The sequence below is a fragment of the Vulpes lagopus genome, chromosome 10 (assembly GCF_018345385.1).
Source record: "Vulpes lagopus strain Blue_001 chromosome 10, ASM1834538v1, whole genome shotgun sequence".
In the NCBI taxonomy this organism is placed as follows: domain Eukaryota; kingdom Metazoa; phylum Chordata; class Mammalia; order Carnivora; family Canidae; genus Vulpes; species Vulpes lagopus.
The window spans coordinates 41617081-41640649 of record NC_054833.1 but is presented as its reverse complement, the minus strand read 5'-3'; the positions used below and the strand labels follow the sequence as shown (position 1 = coordinate 41640649).

The following is a 23569-nucleotide window of genomic DNA, read 5'->3' as shown; positions in this document are numbered from 1 at the left end:
CCCACAACCCAAGGGGTGTCTCTGTGCAAGTCATCTCTGAGATGGGGATCCAGCACTCTCTCCTTTTCTTTCCCAACACTTCCCATTCTCTACTCCTTAACAGAAAGTGAGATACATTTGCACCTGCAACCCTCCTGAGGCCCTTCTCTGCCCACATTTGAAGTAGAGGGTGGTGGCTCTGGATTTGTGCCTTCTCTCAGGGGCCCCAGCCTAAATGATGCTGGGCGGAGCCAGACTGTCTGCTCTGCAGGCTGGCTGGCTGCTGGGGGTTGCTTAGTGCTTCTGTGTCAGGGAGAAAGGCAGAGGCTGACATGGAGCTGGGGAAGCATCTGGCTGGCCTCATTTTGGCTGTCACTCTTCTTCAAGGTAAGGAATTCTGGCAGTCTGAAGAAAGGCTCAAGGAAGAGATCATCACCAGGGTGAAAGAATATTGGGGCCTCTAACCTCAAACCTACCTCAGCTGTCACGCTAGAATTCTGAGAATGAAGGGCAAAAATGAAGCCTCTTACTGTTCTCTGCTAGAGAGAAGCAGTGTCCCATGGGAGAGATGGAGTTCTTGTCTCTTAAGAAATGAAAACAGGGGCACCTGGGTGACTCAGCTGTTTGGGCATCTGCCTTCAGCTCAGGTCATGGTCCCGGGGTCCTGGGATTGAGCCCCACATCGGGCTCCCTGCTCTGTGGGGAGCCTGCTTCTCCCTCTCCCTCTGTTGCTCCCCCTGCTTGTGCTCTCTCTCTTTCTCTCTCTCTCTCTCTCTCAAATAAATAAAAAAATTTAAAAAAAAAAAGAAATGAAAGCAAAGGACTTTACTGGCTAGAGAGAGGACCCGGATACAGCCATCTTAGGTTGATTGTAGCCCAAAAGAGCACAGGCCAGAAACCGGAAAAGAAAAAGTATGTATTCCTTAACTCAGAGCTTGAGTTAAGGGCAGACCTATAAGATATTCACTCACTCATTTGCTCAGTTGGTTAACTGGTTACGAAATATGAGTGAGATCCTTTTACATGATAGGCTGTAAGGATATAAAGGTGAATAAAAGCCTCCTGCCCTAGTGAGCTTATAGTCTAACTGGAGGGATAAGCTTCAGTGTCACCAGATTGAGTGCAAGGTGCAATATGGGGTATCTGTATGAATATTCTGTTGGAAATAAATGGTAGGAAGTGAATGAACTGGGTCGATGCCTGGAATCTGGGCTAGAGATGATTCTCCACACACTGGGAGAAGCTAAAACCACAAAAGCTGTTGCAATCACACAAGTACTATGTGAGATGTGAGGAAGAGGGGCTGAGAATGGAAATGAGAGGATATTTACCTTTAAAGGATAGTTCGAGAAAAACATCTTAAAAAAGAGATAAAAGGATGATCAAAGAGCTGAAATAATTGGATGAGTGCAATAGAAAATAATAAACTAGAAAAAATAATAGAATAGAATAATAAAATAATAATAATAATAATAAATAATAATAATAGAATAGAATAATAAAATAGAAAAAATAAATAGAATAAACCATAGGAGAAGAAAAAAAAAAAGAAAGAAAGAAAGAAACCAAAGAAGTAGAGAGCTTCCAAAAGGAAAGAATCACCACTAATGAAATATTGTAGAGAGGTCCTGTTGATAGAAAGATATATTTAGAAGTTTAAATCTGTGGGATTTGGCAAAATAAAGGCCATGGATGATTTATAACACTCTCATTGGGGGTAGTATGAGTGGAAACTGGATGGATATGGTTTCACTCATACAGGGAATATAAGAAATAGTGAAAGGGATTATAAGGGAAAGAAGGGGAACTTAGTGGGAAAAATTAGAGAGGAATACAAAAAATGAGAGACTCCCAACTCTGGGAAATGAAGAAAGGGTTGTGGAAGGGGAGGTGGGCAGGGGCTTAGGGTAACTGGGTGACAGGCACTGAGGCGAGCACTTGATTTAATGAGCACTGGGTGTTACACTATATGTTGGCAAATCGAACTTGAATAAAAACAAATGAAAAAATGAAGTAATAAAAAAAAGCAACTGAATGGAATTGTGTAGAAGGTGAAGGGTGAGTGATAATGTGCACCAAGCATAGACTGTTCTTCAAAGATTTTGGATGAGAAGAGAAAAGAGTTTAAGTGGTAAATAAAAAAAGAAATAGGATCTAAGACAAAATACTTTTGAGTGTAAGAGAAATTTGAGCACATTTTCAGGCTAAAGGAAAACAGAGAGTAGAGCAAGTTCCCTGAGTTGATGTTGAAAGGATGGAGTCAAGACCGGGCTCAAGGATACAGAGGAGAAGGCAACCTTACCTTCTGAGATGAGGAGAAAGGATGTGCAGATGGCTTTGGCCATGGGTAGGTGTGTAGATGGGAAAGAAGCTGGAGAAGATCACTGCAGCATCTATGTTCTCAACAAACCAAGTAGCAGATGATACCACTTGCAGAAACTGAGCTGGGTGACTGCTGGTTGGGAGACTTGAAGAGGATAGTGAGAATTTAGAATGATTTCTAAATGGAAATGGAAGAAGAGCCAGCTAAAGGCCACACAGGTTGAAGGGCAGGGGTGAAAGCCTGTGTGAGGCAGCTAGATATAGCAGAAAGGGTACTGGGCTGAGCAACAGAAACCTGAGCTCTGGGTTCAGTTCAGCCACGAATGAGCTGTGTGAACTTGGATGATGCCTCCTTCCTGTGGGCTCTGTTGTCTTACTAGTCAACCTAGGAAATTTGGCTGCATGATCTCTCAATTCCTAAAAAGGAGTAAGACTCAGAGAAGCAAATTAAAGGATGTTAACAATCAGTTGGACCCTCTCTCCTATAGAATCTGAGTTAGAACAAAGGGCCTCAAAAAAAAAAAAAAAAAAAGGGCCTCTTCATCCCTCCCATGGTGATCAAGTGTTCAGGGAGGACCACTAGTGAAAAATCTGCCTAATTCTCTGCCCTGCTTTTTTTTTTTTTATTCACTCATTCATTCATTCATTCATTCATGCCCTCATTCAACAAATATAAAGCTCCTACCATGTTCCAAACACCGTGCTAGGTACTGTTAATAATTGGTTCAGTCCTGCAAGAAGTTCTAAAACAGTTGTCTCCTTTCAACTGTTTCCATTATACTTTTTTTCCCCATCGTAATTTGATTCATGCTTCATCTGTCCCCATCACACATTCTACCCCTAGACACACTACCTCTCTGTCCTTTTCCAATCTGTCTTTGCTCAGCTATTCTTTCTCCCCAGAATGCCTTTCTCTGTCTGGTAAATTCCTAATCATTCTTTGAGGCCCAACTAAATATCACCTTCTCTGTTAAGTTTTCCCTGTCCCTCACTCTTGGGCAAAATCAATAGCTTCTAGCCCCTTTCATATGCATTCACATAAGTACTAAAACTAATTGATAAGTTCTATTATATTAGTTATATATGTGTTCATTTTTCCTATTTTGTTGTAAACTCTTTGGAAGCAAAAAGTTCTTTGTATCACCACTCGTGTCTTTCATATTGTTTAATCATGTCAGGTACATAATAGTGCTTGGTGTTTTGATTCAATCCAATTGAACTGAATTCCATTGCTAGTTCTCTGCAGTATATCTATCATGCAATTCTACTACTCTGAATTTTGAGACAGATTTGAGAGCTATTGAATAGCTACCTCCTCTAGGATGTCCAGGGTTTCTACAAAAAATGGATCACCAAGGCTGAGGATTTTATTTTTTTTAAGATTTTATTTATTTATTCATAAACACACAGAGAGAGAGGCAGAGATACGGGCAGAGGGAGAAGTAGGCTCCATGCAGGGAGCCTGACATGGGACTCGATCCTGGGTCCCCAGGATCACGCCCTGGGCTGAAGGCAGGCACCAAACTGTTGAGCCACCCAGGCTGCCCCAAGGCTGAGGATTTTAGAAGAACTCTAAAAATTCTTTAGTTAGTGTAAACCAACTTCTTGCCAGGATTTTAGCTGCTAAAAAAGCAAAGCATTCCAGACTGTACAGGAAATACCTTTATGTATATTCCAGTATAGTTCTGACTCTGACCATCCAAAGTTAACATCAGACCCCACAGGTTAAGGGCACTGTCCCCAACAAGACTGCCCTCACTTTAAATGCCAGGCACAAGTTTAGGGGTTCCTTTTTTTTAATAATAAATTTATTTTTTATTGTTCAATTTGCCAACATACAGAATAACACCCAGTGCTCATCCCGTCAAGTACCCCCCTCAGTGCCCGTCACCCATTCACCCCCACCCCCCGCCCTCCTCCCCTTCCACCACCCCTAGTTCATTTCCCAGAGTTAGGAGTCTTTATGTTCTGTCTCCCTTTCTGATATTTCCTACCCATTTCTTCTCCCTTCCCTTCTATTCCCTTTCACTATTATTTATATTCCCCAAATGAATGAGAACATATAATGTTTGTCCTTCTCCGATTGACTTATTTCACTCAGCATAATACCCTCCAGTTCCATCCACGTTGAAGCAAATGGTGGGTATTTGTCATTTCTAATGGCTGAGGAATATTCCATTGTATACATAAACCACATCTGCTTTATCCATTCATCTTTCGATGGACACTGAGTTTCCACAGTTTGACTATTGTGGACATTGCTGCTAGAAACATCGGGGTGCAGGTGTCCCGGCATTTCATTGCATCTGTATCTTTGGGGTAAATATGCAACAGTGCAATTGCTGGGTCGTAGAGCAGGTCTATTTTTAACTCTTTGAGGAACCTCCACACAGTTTTCCAGAGGGGCTGCACCAGTTCACATTCCCACCAATAGTGTAGGAGGGGTCCCCTATCTCCACATCCTCTCCAACATTTGTGGTTTCCTGCCTTGTTAATTTTCCCCATTCTCACTGGTGTGAGGTGGTATCTCATTGTGGTTTTGATTTGTATTTCCCTGATGGCAGGTGATGCAGAGCATTTTCTCATGTGCGTGTTGGCCATGTCTATGTCTTCCTCTGTGAAATTTCTGTTCATGTCTTTTGCCCATTTCATGATTGGATTGTTTGTTTCTTTGGTGTTGAGTTTAATAAGTTCTTTATAGATCTTGGAAACTAGCCCTTTATCTGATATGTCTTTTGCAAATATCTTCTCCCATTCTGTAGGTTGTCTTTTAGTTTTGTTGACTGTATCCTTTGCTGTGCAAAAGCTTCTTATTTTGATGAAGTCCCAATAGTTCATTTTTGCTTTTGTATCTTTTGCATTCATGGATGTATCTTGAAAGAAGTTACTGTGGCCGAGTTCAAAAAGTGTGTTGCCTGTGTTCTCCTCTAGGATTTTGATGGAATCTTGTCTCACATTTAGATCTTTCATCCATTTTGAGTTTATCTTTGTGTATGGTGAAAGGGAGTGGTCTAGTTTCATTCTTCTGCATGTGGATGTCCAATTTTCCCAGCACCATTTATTGAAGAGACTGTCTTTCTTCCAGTGGATAGTCTTTCCTCCTTTATCGGATATTAGTTGACCATAAAGTTGAGGGACCACTTCTGGATTCTCTATTCTGTTCCATTGATCTATGTGTCTGTTTTTGTGCCAGTACCACACTGTCTTGATGACCACAGCTTTGTAGTAGAACCTGAAATCTGGCATTGTGATGCCCCCAGCTATGGTTTTCTTTTTTAAAATTCCCCTGGCTATTCGGGGTCTTTTCTGATTCCACACAAATCTTAAAATAATTTGTTCTAACTCTCTGAAGAAAGTCCATGGTATTTTGATAGGGATTGCATTAAACGTGTAAATTGCCCTGGGTAACACTGACATTTTCACAATATTAATTCTGCCAATCCATGATCATGGAATATTTTTCTATCTCTTTGTGTCTTCCTCAATTTCTTTCAGAAGTGTTCTATAGTTTTTAGAAATAGATCCTTTACCTCTTTGGTTAGGTTTATTCCTCGGTATCTTATGCTTTTGGGTGCAATTGTAAATGGGATGGACTCCTTAATTTCTCTTTCTTCAGTCTCATTGTTAGTGTATAGAAATGCCACTGACTTCTGGGCATTGATTTTGTATACTGCCATACTGCCAAATTGCTGTATGAGTTCTAGCATCTTGGAGTGGAGGCTTTTGGGTTTTCTATGTAGAGTATCATGTCATCAGCGAAGAGGGAGAGTTTGACTTCTTCTTTGCCAATTTGAATGCCTTTAATGTCTTTTTGTTATCTGATTGCTGAGGCTAGGACTTCCAGTACTATGTTGAATAGCAGTGGTGAGAGTGGACATACCTGTCTTTTTCCTGATCTTAGGGGAAAGACTCCCAGTGCTTCCCCATTGAGAATTATATTTGCTGTGGGCTTTTCGTAGATGGCGTTTAAGATGTTGAGGAATGTTCCCTCTATCCCTACACTCTGAAGAGTTTTGATCAGGAATGGATGTTGTATTTTGTCAAATGCTTTCTCTGCATCTAATGAGAAGATGATATGGTTCTTGGTTTTTCTCTTGCTGATATGATGAATCACATTGATTGTTTTACGAGTGTTGAACCAGCCTTGTGTCCCGGGAAGTAATCCTACTTGGTCATAGTGAATAATTTTCTTAATGTACTATTGGATCCTATTGGCTAGTATCTTGTTGAGAATTTTTGCATCCATGTTCATCAGGGATATTGGTCTATAATTCTCCTTTTTGGTGGGGTCTTTGTCTGGTTTTGGAATTAAGGTGATGCTGGCCTCATAGAATGAATTTGGAAGTACTTCATCTCTTTCTATCTTTCCAAACAGCTTTAGTAGAATAGGTATGGTTTCTTCTTTAAACGTTTGATAGAATTCTCCTGGGAAGCCATCTGGCCCTGGACTTTTGTGTCTTGGGAGGTTTTTGATGACTGCTTCAATTTCCTCCCTGGTTATTGGCCTGTTCAGGTTTTCTATTTCTTAAGTTTAGGGGTTCCTATACCACCTACACTTCCGACAAATTGGGTACAAATCTGGAGGGTTCCCACATTTGATAATTTGTTAGAACAACTCATAAAACTCAGGAAAGCACTATATTTACTATTAAAGTTTAATTATAGAAAATAAAATCAGGATTTTCCAAATGAAGAGACACATAAGTAAGGTCTGAGAGGGCCCTGAACACAGAGCTTCTGTGCTCTCTGCCTGTGGAATCAGAATACATCACCTTCCTAGTACATTGATGCATTCACCAATGAGGAAACTCCACTGAGTTTTTTTTTTCTTGACTTTTTTTTTTTAAGAGTAAAAGACAGCTGGGGATAGGGGGAGAAGAAAAGGGAGAGACTCTCAAGCAGACTCTGTGCAGAGCACAAAGCCCAACACAGGGCTTGATCTCACCACCCCAGAGATCATGATTTGAGCTGAAACCAAGAGTCAGACATTCAACCAACTGAGCCACCCAGCCCCTCCACTGAGTTTTTATTGGGGTTTCATGACATAAGTATAATGTTCGAATCATTGGCCATATGACTGAACTCAATCTCCAGCTCTCTTCCTCTCTCAGGGTTCAAATTCCCAGATTACATGGGTCTTGACCAACTCCATCCTGAGTCATTTCTTTAGCATAAACTCATGCATGGTCCATAAGCCCACCAAGGGACACATGGTTGGCTCTGTCAGTTGAGCATCAGACTCTTGATTTTAGCTCAGATCATGATATCAGGGTCGTGGGATAGATCCCTGAGCAGAGCTCCTCACTCAGCAGGGAGTCTGCTTCTCTCTCTCTCTCTCCTTCTCCCTCTGCCCCTCCTCCTGCTTATGCACTGTCTCCCACTCCCTCTCCCTAAAATAAATAAATATATCTTAAAAAAAAGAAAAGAAAAAGAAGAAATGCACCAAGACTAACAAAGACACTCCTAACACTCATTAAATTCCAAGGGTTTAGAAGCTCCCTCCCAGGAATCCATGACAAAGATCAGACAAATTCTTTATTATACAACACCCTGAATTCAATTTGGTGATTTAGGCTGCAACCCAAAAGAAGTAAGTATAGATACTTTCCACTTTCCTAGATTAGGATATCTATCTTGGCCTCAAATGACCAAGGTAATGATACCTCAGGGCATCTGGACAACTCTATGCCCAGCTGATTCTCTTTTTTGTCTTTACAGGTGCTACAGCCCAGAAGGAACAAGGTAGGATGAGTGGCTTCTTTCTATCCTCAAACTTTGAGAAAAGTCATGGAAATATGGTTCCTACAATAGTAGTCCTATAGGGACTGAGTGATAGAAGGGATGGAATGATGAGTCATAAGTAGCAAACCTCTCATTGGCAACCAAGTGAGTGGCCAGTCATGTACTTTCTGGTCAGCTTTCCTGCAGCTAAGCAAATAATTCTCAAGTTCTTGAAGCAGAAACAGGACTCTGGCAGCTAGGTACTATTCAAAGTGGGGTCCATGAACCAACACCACTGGCATCAGCTGGGATCATGTTAGAAACGCCCCATTTCAGCTCCTTCCCAGAACTACTAAATAGAATCTGAAATTCTAACTAGATCCTCCATATGATCCTTGTGCCTATTAAAGTTTGAGAAGCACTGCTACAATAGTCTTGTCCTGATATCTTGGGACAGTGAAAATTGCAGAAGAAAGACCTTTAACAGGCAATGGCTTTTCCGTTTCAGGATTTCCCATGATAAAAGTAGATGGCAATCGAGAAGATGGTTCGGTACTTCTGATTTGTGACTCACAAAACAAAGATATCAAATGGTTTGAAGACGGGAAGGAAAGAACTTTACCAAAGAAAGATAAAAAGACGTTGGATCTGGGAAGTAGTATGAAGGACCCTCAAGGGATATATCAGTGTCAAGTAGCAAAGAACATTTCAAAGCCACTCCAAGTATATTACAGAAGTATGTAACCCCTTTTGGTCTGCTTGTTGTACAATTAAGCAGTTCTTTCTGTTCTGGTAGGCTTCCTATCCCTGGTAAGTGTGGGAATAGACACTAAACAGTTCTCATTCTCTTTTTTTTTTAAGATTTTATTTATTTATTCTGAGAGACTCAGAGAGAGAGAGGCAGAGACACAGGCAGAGGGAGAAGCAGGCTCCATGCAGGAAGCCTGATGCGGGACTCAATCCAGGATCACACCATGGGCCGAAGGCGGGCACTAAATCGCTGAGCCACCCAGGGATCCCCCAGTTCTCATTTTCTTAATCACAGACAGTGATCACAAGACAGTTACCCCATCTTCTTGGAAAAGCATAACCTGTCCTGTAAAGCCTGGTTTAATTTTGGATAGGCTCTCATGGATCAGAGCAGTCAGCTCTTTATATAAGCTAAGTTGGTGTAGCTCGGGGAGATGGAGGAGATGACAAGGTGAGCAGCAATGATATGTAGAAGGCGGCTGACCACAGAGAAGGGGATCTGATCTTCCTCCTATTTCATATGGTCAATGGTCAGACTACATGGGCTTCCCCAGGACAGCTGGGAGATGCAGGGATATCAAGAAGTATTGCGTTCTTAGTCCAAGGATCTTCCCCTACCATACCTTGCACAGAGAGAGGAGTCTGCTATCCTAAATAGAAGCATCAGCACTTGTAGGAAAAAGAAAAAGATTCAGAAGAACCACTTTCACACCCTGAAGGAGACTTGTCCCTCTCTTTCCCCATAGTGTGTCAGAACTGCATTGAGCTGAATGCAGGCACTATAACCGGCTTTGTCTTCGCTGAAATCATCAGCATTTTCTTCCTTGCTGTTGGGGTTTACTTCATTGCTGGACAGGATGGAGTTCGCCAGTCAAGAGGTAAAAGAATGCTCTTCAATAAGAGATGGGACTACCTGGGATCCCCAGTTTCTTTCCTACCAAAATTGACCTAATAGAAGAGATGAGGTTGCTCATCTCTTCTATTGCTAATGAGCAATACGACAGTGATATTTTGACAGCATATTTCACAATCCACCCCTCTCTGATTTTCCTCTGATTCCTCTGATTTTTTTAAAGATTTTATTTATTTATTTATTTATTCATAGATACACAGAGAGAGAGAAAGGCAGAGACACAGACAGAGGGAGAAGCAGGCTCCATGCAGGGAGCCCGGTGTGGGACTCGATCCCAGGTCTCCAGGATCACACCCCAGGCTGCAGGCGGCGCCAAACTGCTGCGCCACCGGGTCTGCCCTCCTCTGATTTTTTTTAAAAAAACTCTTTGTTGAACTAAAACTACATAGAGAAATGTGCATGGATGACAAGCATACGGTTAAACAAGCAAACATACCCATGAATCCAACACCCAGCTTAAGAAAGACAGTATTACCAATACCCTAGAAGTCCCCCTTGTGGTCAGTTCCAGCCTCTCCACTTATCCCACAAAGTGAGTACTAGCCTGACTTCTAACAACATTAATTTTTCCTGTTTTCATTCCTTATGTCAATGGACTCATACAGAAGCACTCGTGTGTGTGCTTCTTTTAGTAAAAAACATGCTTGTGAGATCTTTCCACATTGTTGTATGTAAATGTATTTCACTAATTCTTATTGCTATGCAGTGCTCCAATGTGTGACTATAACCCAATTTATTAGCCATTCTACCTCACATATTCCATTTTTTGTGCAGCCTCAGACAAGCAGACTCTGTTGTCCAATGACCAACTTTACCAGGTAAGGCATGGGGGAATGAAAGAGACATTACTACAATTAATAGTAAAATTTGGGGATGGGGGACATGTCATTTGGAGGCTACTGTACAGGTAAGGAACTACTTAGGGCATACCAGATGATTACATAGTCACACTTTGGGCAGAATGGATGAAATGAAGAGAAGGATTGAGAGAGACTGAGGTCAGGATCCAGTGAGAAAAAGTGGAAGAACACACTGAGAGGGACACACAAAGTAACTGTATACAGAGCCTTCATCCCCCTTGTCCTCTTTCCACCCCGAGGACAGTGAAACACCCACTCCAAAGCCTTGCACATGGAAAGCATTCAATAACTATGCTTCAAGTTAATTCATAGAGGACAAGGGAAAATGAGTTTATGACTGTGCTGTCCTGATTAGCCCCTCAGGGATCGAGAAAATGACCAATATGGCCACCTTCAAGGAAAGCGACTGAGGAAAAATTGAACTCAGGACTCAAAGTAGGTGTGTCCTTCTATACCAATTCTAAGAAATTACCTTTCCTGGGGTTGCCTGGGTGGCTCAGTTGGTTAAACGTCTAATTCTTGACTTCAGCTCAGGTCATGATCTCAGGGTCATGATTTCAGGGTCATGAGATCGAGCCCTGCTCTGGGCTCTGTGCTCAGCTTGGAACATGCTTAAGATTCTCTCCCTCTCCCTCTGCCCACCCCCCACCCTGCACACCTCTGCTTTCTCTCTCTCTTTCTTAAAAATCAGCCTTTCTTTTACTTGCCCTCCCAAATGCTGCCAAGTCTATCTCCATATTCCAAGACACCATAAGCTTAGGGAGGGTGGGTAACTTATGGTTCTTTGGGGTGAGGGGGCTGTCCTGTGCATTGTACAGTTTTTAGCAGCATCCCTCTCCTCTATCCACCAGATGCTAGTAATACCCGCAGCTGTGACAATCAAAAATATTTCCAGATATTTCAAATGTCTCCTCCGGGGCAAGATCACCATTGGTTCAGAAACACTGACCTATATTAACCTTTCAATCAAACAATTAGTCAGAAATTCTGATGCAATCAACCAGGAAAAGTTTCTATCAGGAAAACCGGATCAGAGCATTATTTGGTTTTCTGAACCAATCCAATTTTTCTTTTTTTTTCTCCCTTCTGGATAGTTCTCAGAAACATGGCAGTACGTTTTGGAGCACTCCTAGCAGAGAAATTCTCAGCCCTAAACGTAGAATCAAGTTTTCCAAAGGTGACAAATGGAGAAGAAAGCCCATCAGAGCAAATTTGGATTTTTCTCAAAATAAAATAAACAAAAAGTAAAAATATGTATGGTGTTGCAGGAGCGCCACCTATTGGAAGGTAATTTTCTGTAAAAAAAAATTGAAAAGGTCAATAACCCCTCTATTTGAATATTATTTTTTAAAGTTCTAATTTTTATTTACTTTTTGTATAGGTCATAATTTACACGGTTTAAATATGCAATAAAAGGTCTCCCTTCACCTCCATCCCCAGCCATTCAGTTGCCGTCTCCAGAGACAAACAATATACTAGTTTCTTTATAAGATATATAAGGTATTATAAATCAGAGGTATTCTAGGCATACATAAGCAAACTCTTAGGTACACATTATTCTTCCTTTCCCTATTTTTCACACAAATAGTATCATAACATACATATTGCACTTTTCACCTAATAAAATATTAAGATTATTTCATACCAGTAAGTAAAGGAGCACCTTTTTTTTTTTTTAACCCAGCCACATTGTGGACTTGCTATGATTTATTTAATCAGTCCTCTATTGATGGACAAAATATTGCTGCCAATATTTTGCTCCTACAATGCTGCAATGACATTATATAAATGTCATTTTAAAAATAGTTGTATTGAGGTATAATTTACATGCTATAAAATTCACCATTTTAAGCAATTTTCACTATTCTTAGTAAGTCTTACAAAATGTACCCAGTTGTACAATCACCATAACCCAGTATTAGAACATTGCTATCACCCTCTTAAGAGTACATTCCCTGTTCCTACCCTCAGCCCCAGGCAACCACTAATCTCTTTTCTGTCTTATCAGGTTTGCCTTTTTTGCCTGTTTCATATAAATGGAATTATACAATATGCTGTAGTTGTGCAATGTGCTGGACATTCTTCTTATGCTAATCTTTATGTGGATCCATGTCTTCATTTCTCTGGAATTGACACCTGGGAGTGAAGAATTGTTGGGTTGTATGGTAAATTTATGTTTGACTTTTTAAGAAACTCCCTGTAACATTTTATATTCCCAGTAGTAATAGTTGAGAGTTTCTGTTTCTCCACATTCTCACCAATATTTGTTACTATTTTTTTTTAGTACAGCCATTCTCCGAGGCATAAAATGGCATCTTATGCTACCTTTATCTAAAAAAAATTTTTATAGATAATTATTGTACTTTAATTTGTATTTCCCTAATAACTAATGTTGTTGAACACCTTTTCATGTGCTTATAAGCCATTATTATATCTTTAGTGAAATGTCTATTTAAATCTTTTTTTAATTTGGGTTGTCTTACTGTTGAATTGAAAAAGTTCTTCTATATTTTGAATACAAGTCCTTTATTACATATATGATTTACAAATGCATTACCAGTGTGTGGCTTTTCTTTTCATTCTTTTCATGGTGACTTTTGAAGCACAAAAATTTTTAATTTCTATGAAGTCCATTTTATCCATTTTTTTCTTTTATGGATTGTGCTTTTGGTATCATGTCTAAGAAATCTTTGGCAAACCCAAGGTCATGATGATTTCTCCAATGTCTCCTTTTTATAGTTTTTAAACTTCCATAGTTTTAGTTCTGACAAACGTCATTTAGAATATACTAGGACTATTCAAAACAAATATAAATAAATGATACTTGGGAGCCATAATGTATTTGCACTTGTAATTTTATTAAATATTGCCAAATTGCGCTTCATGGAGGTTGGACTAGCGTTTACTCCCAATAACAATAATTGAGAGTGCCTTTTACTCCATACTTTTTGAACTTTGCCGATTTCATAAGTTAAAAATGACATCTCAGTATAGTTTTAATTTACATTTTCCTTATCAAAAATGGAAGTGAGGACACCTGGGTGGCTCAGTGGTTGAGCATCTGCCTTTGGCTCAAGGTGTGATCCCAGGGCCCAGGGATCGAGTCCCGCATCAGGCTCCCTGCGAGGAGCCTGCTTTTCCCTCTGCCTATGTCTCCGCCTCTCTCTGTGTGTCTCTCACGAATAAATAAAATATTTTTAAAAATAAAAATAATAATGTAAGTGAATCATGTATTTTTCCTTCTCAGGATATATAGGCTCGTATCCCTTTATCTTATTGACTTGCAACAGCACTTTGCATATGTGGAAAACTAGATTTTTTGTTTGTGATATTAGTTGCAGATATTTTTCCAATTTTGGTATTTGTTCTTTGACTTCATGATGGTTGGTTTTCTGTCCACATTTTAATTATCTGAGTATAGCAGAATCTGTATCTGCATGCAGTAGAATTCATTGATCTTTTATGGCTTGTAGGTTGTTTCCTATTTAGAAAGGTCTTCTCCATTTTAAGATTATTCTTTTTAAAAAGTTTTCCTATGAATTCCTCTGACACTTTAATGGTTTCATTTTATACATTTAAATGAATGATTCATCTTGAATTAATTCTAATGTAAAGGCCTAACACATTGACTAACTTTAACACCACATAGCTACCCGGTTATTCTAGAACAATTTTTTGAATGATCCATCTTGTGCCCATTGATTTTAAATGGAGTTGCCACTCCACTCTCACCAGACTGTAAGCTCCAGGAAAGAAAAGACGTATTTTTACTAATGTATTTTCAGAAACTAGTATCATGCTGGAACAACATACACATTTAAAAATTGCACAGCACTGTGTGTGTGTATGTGTTTGTGGAGAAATATACATAACATGCAATTTGTCATTTTAAACATTTTAAGTGTACTATTCAGTGGCATTAAGTACATAGACAATATTATGCAACCATCACCACTATCCATTTCAAAAACTTTTTTCATCATCTTGACCTCTGTACCCATTAAACAATAATTCCCCATTCTTCCCTTCCCCCAGCCCCTGGTAACCTCTATTCTACTTTTCTATCCCTATTAATTTGCTTATCCTAGGTACCACATATAAGTGGAATCATACAATATTTGTTCTTTTGTGTCCTGCTTTTTTTACGTAACATAATGTTTTCAAGGTTTATCCATGTTGTAGCATGTATTAGAATTTCAGCCTTTTTAAGGCTAAATAATAGTCAAGCGTATGTATATACTACATTTTATGTATTTATTCATTTGTCAGTGCACATTTTGCATTGTTTCCTTTTTTTGGCTATTCTACATAACGTTATGAACATTGGTGTACAAGTATCTGTTTGAGTTCCTGCCTTCAATTCTTTGTGGTGCATACCCAGAAGTGGAATTGCTGTATCACATGGTAATTCTCTATTAAACTATTTGAGGAACCACCAAAATTTTCCCAAAATGTTGCACTATTTTACATTCCCATCAGCAATGCCCAAGGGTTCCTAGCTCTCCTTCTCTTCGCCAACACTTATTTTCCTTTCTTTTTTTTTTTTTTTTTTTTTGATAATAAACTTCCGAAAGGATGTGAGGTATTATTTCTTTTTTTTTTTTTTTTTTTTATGATAGTCACACACACACACAGTGAGAGAGAGAGAGAGAAAGAGAAGCAGAGACACAGGCAGAGGGAGAAGCAGGCTCCATGCACGGGGAGCCAGACGTGGGACTCGATCCTGGGTCTCCAGGATCACGCCCCGGGCCAAAGGCAAGCGCTAAACCGCTGCGCCACCCAGGGATCCCAAGTGAGGTATTATTTCATTGTTAGTTTCGATTTGCATTTCTGTAATGACTAGTGACATTGAGCATCTTTTCGTGTGCTTATTGGCCATTTGTGTATCTTCCTTGGAGGGATGTCTATTCAAGTTCATTGCCCATTTTTGAACCACACTGTGTGGTTTTTTGTTGTTGTTGAGCTGTAGAAGTTCTTTACATGTTTTGGACATTAATCCTTTATCAGACATAGGATTTTACAAATATTTTGCCTCATTCTATGAATTCTCTTGAAAAGTGCGCTGCTTTCGCTGCCTTTGTGTACCTCAATGTAACCTTGAAGCACGCATGATGTCCCCACGTTACAAATAAGAAAACTGAAATCCAAAGCTAGCATTACCTTACTTAGCACCCTGCCTGACACCCAATAAGAGCTCAAAGCTTTGTTGTTATTGCTGTTGTCATTGCCTCATGGATAATAATAATCTATGAAATGTAACAGAAGCTGCTTCAAAAAGGCACGACACTGGTGGGGAAGATAGAAAGCAAAAGCCCACAGAGGTTGCCAGCAGCGCCAAGGATCACCAAGTCCCACCCGCCAGGGAGACACCAGACTTCAAACCCGCCTCTTACTTCACCAAGCTCCAGCCAAACCCCGCCCCCGCCCCGTCCCCAAGACCACTTCCGGCCACTTCCGCCCCGCCCAGCTGTCTAGCGCGTGCGCCGTGAAGGTGTTTGCGCGCCAGTTTCCCGCGCAGAGCCGCGCGTCCTGCTTCCGGCACCCGGATGAGGTTCTATGAGGCCCGGCGCCTGGTCATGACGTAAGTTCCGGTTGCCGTGTTGAGTCGGAAGTGGGAACCCTTCGGCCACTGAGACTCTTGTCGTATCGTCGCTGGTGGCCCTTCAGGCTCTGGTAAGAGAGGAAATAGCTTGACGGGAGGGGATCGTTGAATCCGCGATGGGATTTTCTTCTCCTGGTTGAATGCCACTCCAGGCCTCTGCACTCTTGCCTCCACATTCCTTCTGTGTTTTCCTGACCCTTGACCCTCTCCTTCATGAACTTCGACCCTGTCTGATTTGGGACCTGGTTAAGGTGCCCCAGTTTCTGGCATCATCGCTCCCCCTTTTGCCCATTCCTCTCCGGGAAAAGGCCAGAACACTGGCCTTGCGTTGTCTTTGACTTCCTTTCTCTGGAATGAGCGCCGAGTGGGTGGGTCTCCCTTGCCGCGGATCCCTTATGGAACCTGGGGAGATGAAATGCGAAGCATAGACAACCGATAGCCGGATGCCAGGGAAGAGAGAATTAAGCACCAGTCGCAGCAACCCAACAAGTTGAATACATACGGCAAGATATTGACATTTCTTATGGCACGTGATCAGGTCGCTACTCAAAACTCTTTTGGCTCCGTGCTTCGTGCACCCTACACCAATAGGGTGTAGAAGACGCTAATAAGATTGAGTAACCGCAGCTCAGGAGCTTGTATGTGAAGGGTCGTGTCTTTGGGATCAGTTTTCCGCTCACAGAGCAAGGATACGTTTAGTTTCGCTGCTTTGGTGTCACCTGGGAACCCTCCTGAGACGCATGGGGGACCCAGGAAAGCATGCTGTCGGCTTTTTGACTTGATGTGAGATCCTTCTTGCTCGCTCGTGTGTTGTTAGGATCTGTTGCCACTTAAGTGGGACCTGAAAGAATTTCGGGGGTGGAGCATGTAACAGTGAAAAACATTTTAATTCTTGTTTGATTTAATGTCTCACTAGGAGAGAGACCTTTAAAAAGTATGATTTAATAGAGCTTGGATGGGATCCCTGGGTGGCGCAGCGGTTTAGTGCCTGCCTTTGGCCCAGGGCGCGATCCTGGAGACCTGGGATCGAGTCCCACGTCGGGCTCCCGGTGCATGGAGCCTGCTTCTCCCTCTGCCTGTGTTTCTGCCTCTCTCTCTCTCTCTGTGTGTGTGTGACTATCATAAATAAATAAATAAATAAAATTTAAAAAAAAATAATAGAGCTTGGTTTTTGCCAACCCAGTTTTAAAGTATTCTACATATTTCTGTTTAAAAGAATATGTAGGATATTCTTTTAAATTTGCAATACAAGGGGCACCTGAGTGGCTCAGTGGTTGAGCATCTGCCTTTGGCTCAGGTAAATAAATAAACAAACAAACTTTTTAAAGAAAATTAATTTGCAACACCAAGTCTGATGTCAAAACATTTGTGGGCGTGGCTTTTTAAGAGTTGACAGTTGATCCTTAGGGATTAGCAGTGCTGTTCATAAACAAAAGATTGAATTCCGGAGGGGGCGGTGTGAGCGGATTTTGTAGGACTGGAGGTAAATAGCTATTGTAGATGTAGACCCTTGCAGTGAGTATATCAGAGTGAAATGTGTTTTTAAGTAGGACATATTAAAAGGAATCAAATCCAGGGCGCCTGGGTGGCTCAGTCAGTTAAGTGTCTGACATCGACTCAGGTCATGATCTCGGGGTCCAGGGATTGGGCCCCCATTTGGGCTCCCTGCTCAAGGAGTGTGTGCTTTCTCCCTATGGAGAGAGCAGGGACATAGGGAGAGGGAGACTAATTGAATGCCACTCCCTTTCCCTATACCCCTCCTACCCCCTTCCTCACTAGTGTGCGCTCACAATCTCTCTCAAATAAATAAAATCTTAAAAAAATAAAAAAAAAAGAGAATCAAATCCAAAAGCTCCTAAGGATTGATGGAGGCACCATCCCAAAGGCTAACAACAGAATGGTATTGTATCTCTGTATGGCAGTTGAAAATAGAAGATTATAAATAATCAGTGACATTGAATATGAAAACAAAATATCAGGGCTCCGTTTTCTCAGACCTCTTGGAGTAGGTGATATCTAGGTACTCTTACATTTGTGAAAGCATTGAACATATCTAAACTGACATCTCTACAAAGGTTTCCATCAGGTGATCTTTTGTCCCTTCTCTTTTTTTTTTTTTTTTTTTTTTTTTAATGATAGTCACACACACACAGAGAGAGAGAGAGGCAGAGACATAGGCAGAGGGAGAAGCAGGCTCCATGCCCCGGGAGCCCGACATGGGATTCGATCCCGGGTCTCCAGGATTGCGCCCTGGGCCAAAGGCAAGCGCCAAACCACTGCACCACCCAGGGATCCCTTTTGTCCCTTTTCTGTGAAACTTTTCTGCAAGTGGTTACACAGTATTTGACGATGAAAGTAATTTGTGCACATAATTGAAGTTCCTATGAGAAAGATGAGCTTAATGAAGTAGGCAAAACTTTTTGTTTTTCAAAAAGACTTACAGGAGAGATGACGAGATTTATTTCCATTCTCAATTCTACACAAGCTGAGATACGAAAGAGCCACAAGTGTCTGGCCCAGAAGCGTGACCTGCTACTGCGACCCAAGACACATAATAAAGCTCTTATCTTGAAGTAGGATCATGGGTGCTTACAAGGAGGTCAGGAGTAATGACATGTAAGATTGAATCATTCAATAAATATTTATTTGGTATTCTGTGATTGTGATGTATAATGCCAGACACAGAAGAAAAACTAATCAGATATGAAATTGTATTCAAATTGCTTACTGTCTAGCAAGGTAAAAGGTCTGCATTAGGAATATAACAGTTGAAAAAAAAGGAATATAACAGTTGAAAGTTATAAATCCTATTAATAGAGATAAAAGGCAATAGGAAGCTAACTTTTTCTTTAAGATTTTATTCATTTATTCATGAGAGACACAGAGAGAGAGGGGCAGAGACACAGGCAGAGGGAGAAGCAGGCTCCCTCTAGGGATCCTGATGTGGGACTTGATCCCGAGACACTGGGATCACAACCTGAGCCAAAGGCAGATGCTCAGTCACTGAGCCACCCAGGCATTCCCTAACTTCTTTTTTTTTTTTTTTTTTTTAAGATTTATTTATCTTAGAGCTGGAGCATGTACACAAGCAGCAGGAAGGGGCAGAGGGAAAGGGAGAGAGTCTTAAGCAGACTATAGTTGAGTGTGGATCCTGACCTGTAGCTTAGTCTCACGACTCTGAGATCATGACCTGAGCTGAAACCAAGCATTGGACACTTAACCGACGGTACCACCCAAGTGCCCCTAGCTTCTTTTTATAATGTGACAGTATAATATTGAAAAAGGAGGAAATAATGCGATTTACTATCATAAATCCTGTTTAGTTGTCTCGATGGTCTTAGGACCCTATCTTTTCATATGTTCTGTATCCCTGATTTTCAGTTTGCTTCCTTTCTACCTCTTATAGGGGTGCAGATGATGCATCTCCTTTGCATTAATCTAAACTCTTTTCAGTTTTTTTTTTTTAAGATTTTATTTTTAAGTAATCTCTACTCCCAACATTGGGTTCAAACTTAGAACCTTGACATCAAGAGTGGCATGCTCTACTGACTGAGCCAGCCAGGCACCCCTCAGTTGTGTTTTTTTTTTTTAAGATTTTATTTATTTATTCATGATAGTCACACAGAGAGAGACAGAGAGGCAGAGACACAGGCAGAGGGAGAAGCAGGCTCCATGCAGGGAGCCCTACGTGGGACTCGATCCTGGGTCTCCAGGATCGCGCCCCGGGCCAAAGGCAGGCGCCAAACCGCTGCTCCACCCAGGGATCCCCTCTTAGTTGTGTTTTTAAAAGCCCAAACTGGCTTTCGCAAGAGAGGGAAATCTATTGGCTTTTTTTTATAACTGAAAGACTTTCTTTCCATCTCTCAACTCTGTTTTCCTATATCTTGACTTAGTTTTGGGCTAATTTCTGGCAATTCCAGATTTATTTCTTACCTTCTTAACAACACAAGCAGGAAAGAAAGTTCCCTTTTTTGTAGATTCAGCCTGAAGCTGGGTGTTGATTGATTCTGATAGGCCTACTCCTCAGTCAGTCACTTTGGTCAGAGCATGCTGCATTTTGTTTGGCCAGCCCAGATTCATATGCTCACTCCTTGAGCTAGTGGGTGAGGCCATCCTCTTCTGAATACATGGACTAAGAATGGGGTGGATCCCCAAAGGAAAAATCTGGAGTGTCGTGTTGAAAAAAGAGAATGATCTTTTGAAGACAAAATCACAAGAGCTCACTATACTTTTTGCATGCCCCTGGACTTCAGAACATCTTAGGATAGAGGTGGGGGGTGGTCAGATAGCAATGAGACAATTGTTAGTGTCTCTATGTGAATTAGGGATAACAATTAAGCTTATGCAGTGGTTAAATGAGATGGAAGTCCTCTCAAGGATCCTTGTGATTTCCAGCACTAAATGTGCTAATTTTATTTTTGGATTACTAAGCTTAACTAAACTATACATTGCAAAAAATAAAATACATAGAGCAACATCTAATAGTTCAGTTCCTTGAGCAGTAAAGCCCAGAACCGTGCTGAAAGGAGACTAGACCATGTACCTAAGTAATTACAAGTAATTAGTCATTAGGTCTTATGCAGAAAACACAACAGAGGAGTGTGACACAACTGGTGGAGATGTCTCTGAATTGTCAAGAAATGTTAGTCTCTCTTCTTCCAAAAAATAAGGGTAACTTTTCCAACTTGTATTAGCTTTTGTGAATATGATTCTTTAAGGAGTCTTACCTCAGATTAAAGGTAGACCTCAAAAATATTTTTTCTCCTTCCCTCATACCCCATCCCCATATTTCTAAGGCTTCTGTCCTTTTAGCAGTTCAGTATCCTTGTGACCAGAACATTCATACCCTTTGTCTCTTCCCACCTTTTTCAGGGTTGTATTTCTATGCTGTGGCCTTAAAATTTCAGAAGGGTTCCAGCCTTTCAGGGCTCTGTGCTCATCCCATTGTGCCACTGAGTCCCCTTGGCACTTGAATGAGGAAATGTAATCAGAAGAGTGCAATTGCAGGCTCAGTCAGCTCCACTAAATACCTTTGAGGTATATATCTATTTCATGTTCCACGTTAGGAATTTGTGTGTGTCGGCAGTGTTATAAAAAATCAGATAAGTAGTGGCGATTAAATATAGAATTAAACAAAGACCATTTAGTTTTAGTGGAAGAAATCTCAATTGGTATAAGCCTAGGAGTAGAGATAAATTGCCTGATACATATTTAAAACCCACAGCGCGCTGCTGATCAGGTTCCTGTCCTGATTTGCCAAGAGGCTTACAGTTAGTTTATTTGTAGCTAAAGAATTCCCAGCTCCAGCTTTAAGTCCTAAAGGTCTGAGCAAGTGCCATCTTATGTTCATGGTGAATGAGAACACATTGCCTGGCCTAGAGATTTATGGGAAATGTGTAGCTGTTGTCCTATTTTTCAGACAATGCCACATTGTTGTTACAATGAGTAGATGAGTTTCTCGTTAAGTAATTCTGCTTAACCTATTTTTTTAAAATTTTATTTATTTATATGAGAGAGAGAGAGCGCACGTGCACACAAGCATAAGCAGGGGGCGGGGCAGAGGGAGAGCAAGAAGCAGACTCCCCACTGAGCAGGAGCCCCCATGGGGCTGGATCCCAGGACTCCAGGATCAGGACCTGAGTGGAAGGCAGATGCTTATCTGCCTGAGCCACCTGGGCACCCCCTGCTTAACTTATTTTTTAAAGATATGGCAAATAGAAACATGTCAACAGATTAAATGCATTCCAGCTTGAACTTTTTTTTTTTTCAGCTTGAACATTTTTAAAGCTATTTGATTTTAGATGCCCCCAAATCAGGCCACCTTATCCAGTTGGTGGGTTTTGTAACCATTTTGCCAAAAATGCCTTGAATCTTGGAACAGGAATTGGAAGGTCTTACCCAAAGCCTTTTTACAAGTTGTGTTCAAGAAATGAGGAAGGAACCAACTATGGGTATAATCCTGGCTGTTGTGTTATCTGCCCCCCATGTCTGATACCTGTCCTTTCTGCAGCCCCTCCCCCTAGGTCTGGATGGAGGATACTTTAAAGTGAAATGACAGACCAGGAGAATAACAACAACATCTCGAGTAACCCCTTTGCTGCTCTTTTTGGCTCCCTGGCTGATGCCAAGCAGTTTGCAGCAATCCAAAAAGAGCAGCTGAAGCAGCAATCTGGTAAGTAGAGGAGCCAGTAGCAGGGGATGAGGTGACCTAGAATGGGGTCTTCCCAAGTAAAGTCTTCTTAGGGTCTATAATTGCAATTGGAGTTTATCTGGGGGCACAGGTTGTTTTTTGTTCATTAAAGGCATAAATTGGGGCTTTTTGTTTATTTTCCTTGTTTGTTTTGTTTTCGACTCTCTCCTCCCCACTGCATAAAGAGAAACCAGATAACAGGTGGTTCCGTAGTAACAGATGCCAGTCGTGATCCCAATGCTGTCGAGCTGTTTATTTTAAAAATCACCTAGCAAAAATACTTAAATAAATCTTTTTAAATAGGAAGCTGAGGTTGTAGTCATAGATGTGGAAAGCAGGTTATGTGCAGCTGTAGAAAGCAGATGTGTAAAAGGAAGAATTATAAAATGCTTTTTGGCTTTTTGGTAGACAAATAAATGAAATTTGTTCTTAAGCCCAGTGCTTCAGAGTTGATCCCAAACAAAATACCTCTTCCATCCCGAGAAGTGGTCACTTTTATAGTGTACTGTCGTGACTTCTAAGAATATCTGATCCTTTGCCTTAATGTGAAAAAAAATCAGAATAAGATCTCACTAATCAGAAAAATGGTTTTCCTTATCTAGGACCAAAGTTAAGATCAAGCCTAACTTCCTTCTGTAGGAAGATATACAGCCTAGGAGAATCAGGATACTGTTTCTCACATTATTAGTCTTCTGAGTGTAGTCACAATCTTTCAAGCCAGAAATTACTCCCCTTCTCTCCAAAAAAAATAATGATATTTTTTGGAATAATAGTATTTTTTGGAAAGGAGAAATGTTTATATTTTCCCTTGATTTTATTTCTAAAGTGCTGGTATACATAGCTGAGTTGTAGCTTTGCTCTCTGTCCAGGACTGAATAAAAAGGAGGTAAGGGCAAGACAGATGAGTAGTAGACAGAGTAATGATGAAGCAAGGCGGGGGGGGGGGGGGGGGGGGGGCATATATGTAATGCTGACTTCCAAACATAAAAAAGAGGCAGCTCAATCTCAATCTGCAATCTCTTCCAGATTCTTGCATTAGGAGATTGTAGGAAGGAAAGGGGAGTGAGGAATAGGGATATAAGAAAATGGAGAAATATGATTTATGAGTATGTAGTTGGAAATTCTGCTGCAGAGATTCTTAGCTCCTGTCACTCTCAGGGTTCAGAGAAGAACTTAACCTTATAGGAGTAGAGTGGCAAATGCTTGTCCTTCTGGCTGTCAGACATCAGGCT

At 40.9% G+C, this 23569-nt stretch overlaps 2 protein-coding genes across 4 annotated transcripts in view; both read left to right on the top strand.

The window, feature by feature from the left end:
• The first annotated feature begins 269 nt into the window (after window positions 1-269).
• CD3G (CD3g molecule) lies at window positions 270-13648 on the top strand. Of its 2 annotated transcripts, none has more exons than XM_041771686.1 (7): window positions 270-366; window positions 8020-8043; window positions 8531-8758; window positions 9519-9650; window positions 10460-10503; window positions 10901-10980; window positions 11640-13648. In XM_041771686.1, the coding sequence occupies exons 1-6, from the start codon at window positions 312-314 to the stop codon at window positions 10964-10966; spliced, it is 549 nt and encodes a 182-aa protein (XP_041627620.1). In that variant the 5' UTR covers window positions 270-311; the 3' UTR covers window positions 10967-10980; window positions 11640-13648. The 2 variants fall into 2 exon arrangements, with proteins under 2 accessions (XP_041627620.1, XP_041627619.1); XM_041771685.1 differs by having other exon boundaries at window positions 10901-10984.
• A 2462-nt stretch (window positions 13649-16110) lies between these two features.
• The window catches only part of UBE4A (ubiquitination factor E4A), a 38061-nt gene continuing 30602 nt past the window's right edge, over window positions 16111-23569 (top strand). The window contains exons 1-3 of one of the 2 annotated variants that reach the window (XM_041771450.1): window positions 16155-16218; window positions 21020-21184; window positions 22158-22319. In XM_041771450.1, coding sequence (XP_041627384.1) covers window positions 22199-22319 — 121 coding nt within the window. In that variant the 5' untranslated portion in view covers window positions 16155-16218; window positions 21020-21184; window positions 22158-22198. Of the gene's footprint in view, window positions 16219-21019; window positions 21185-22157; window positions 22320-23569 lie in introns of both variants that reach the window. The other variant, XM_041771451.1, reaches the window with a different exon arrangement.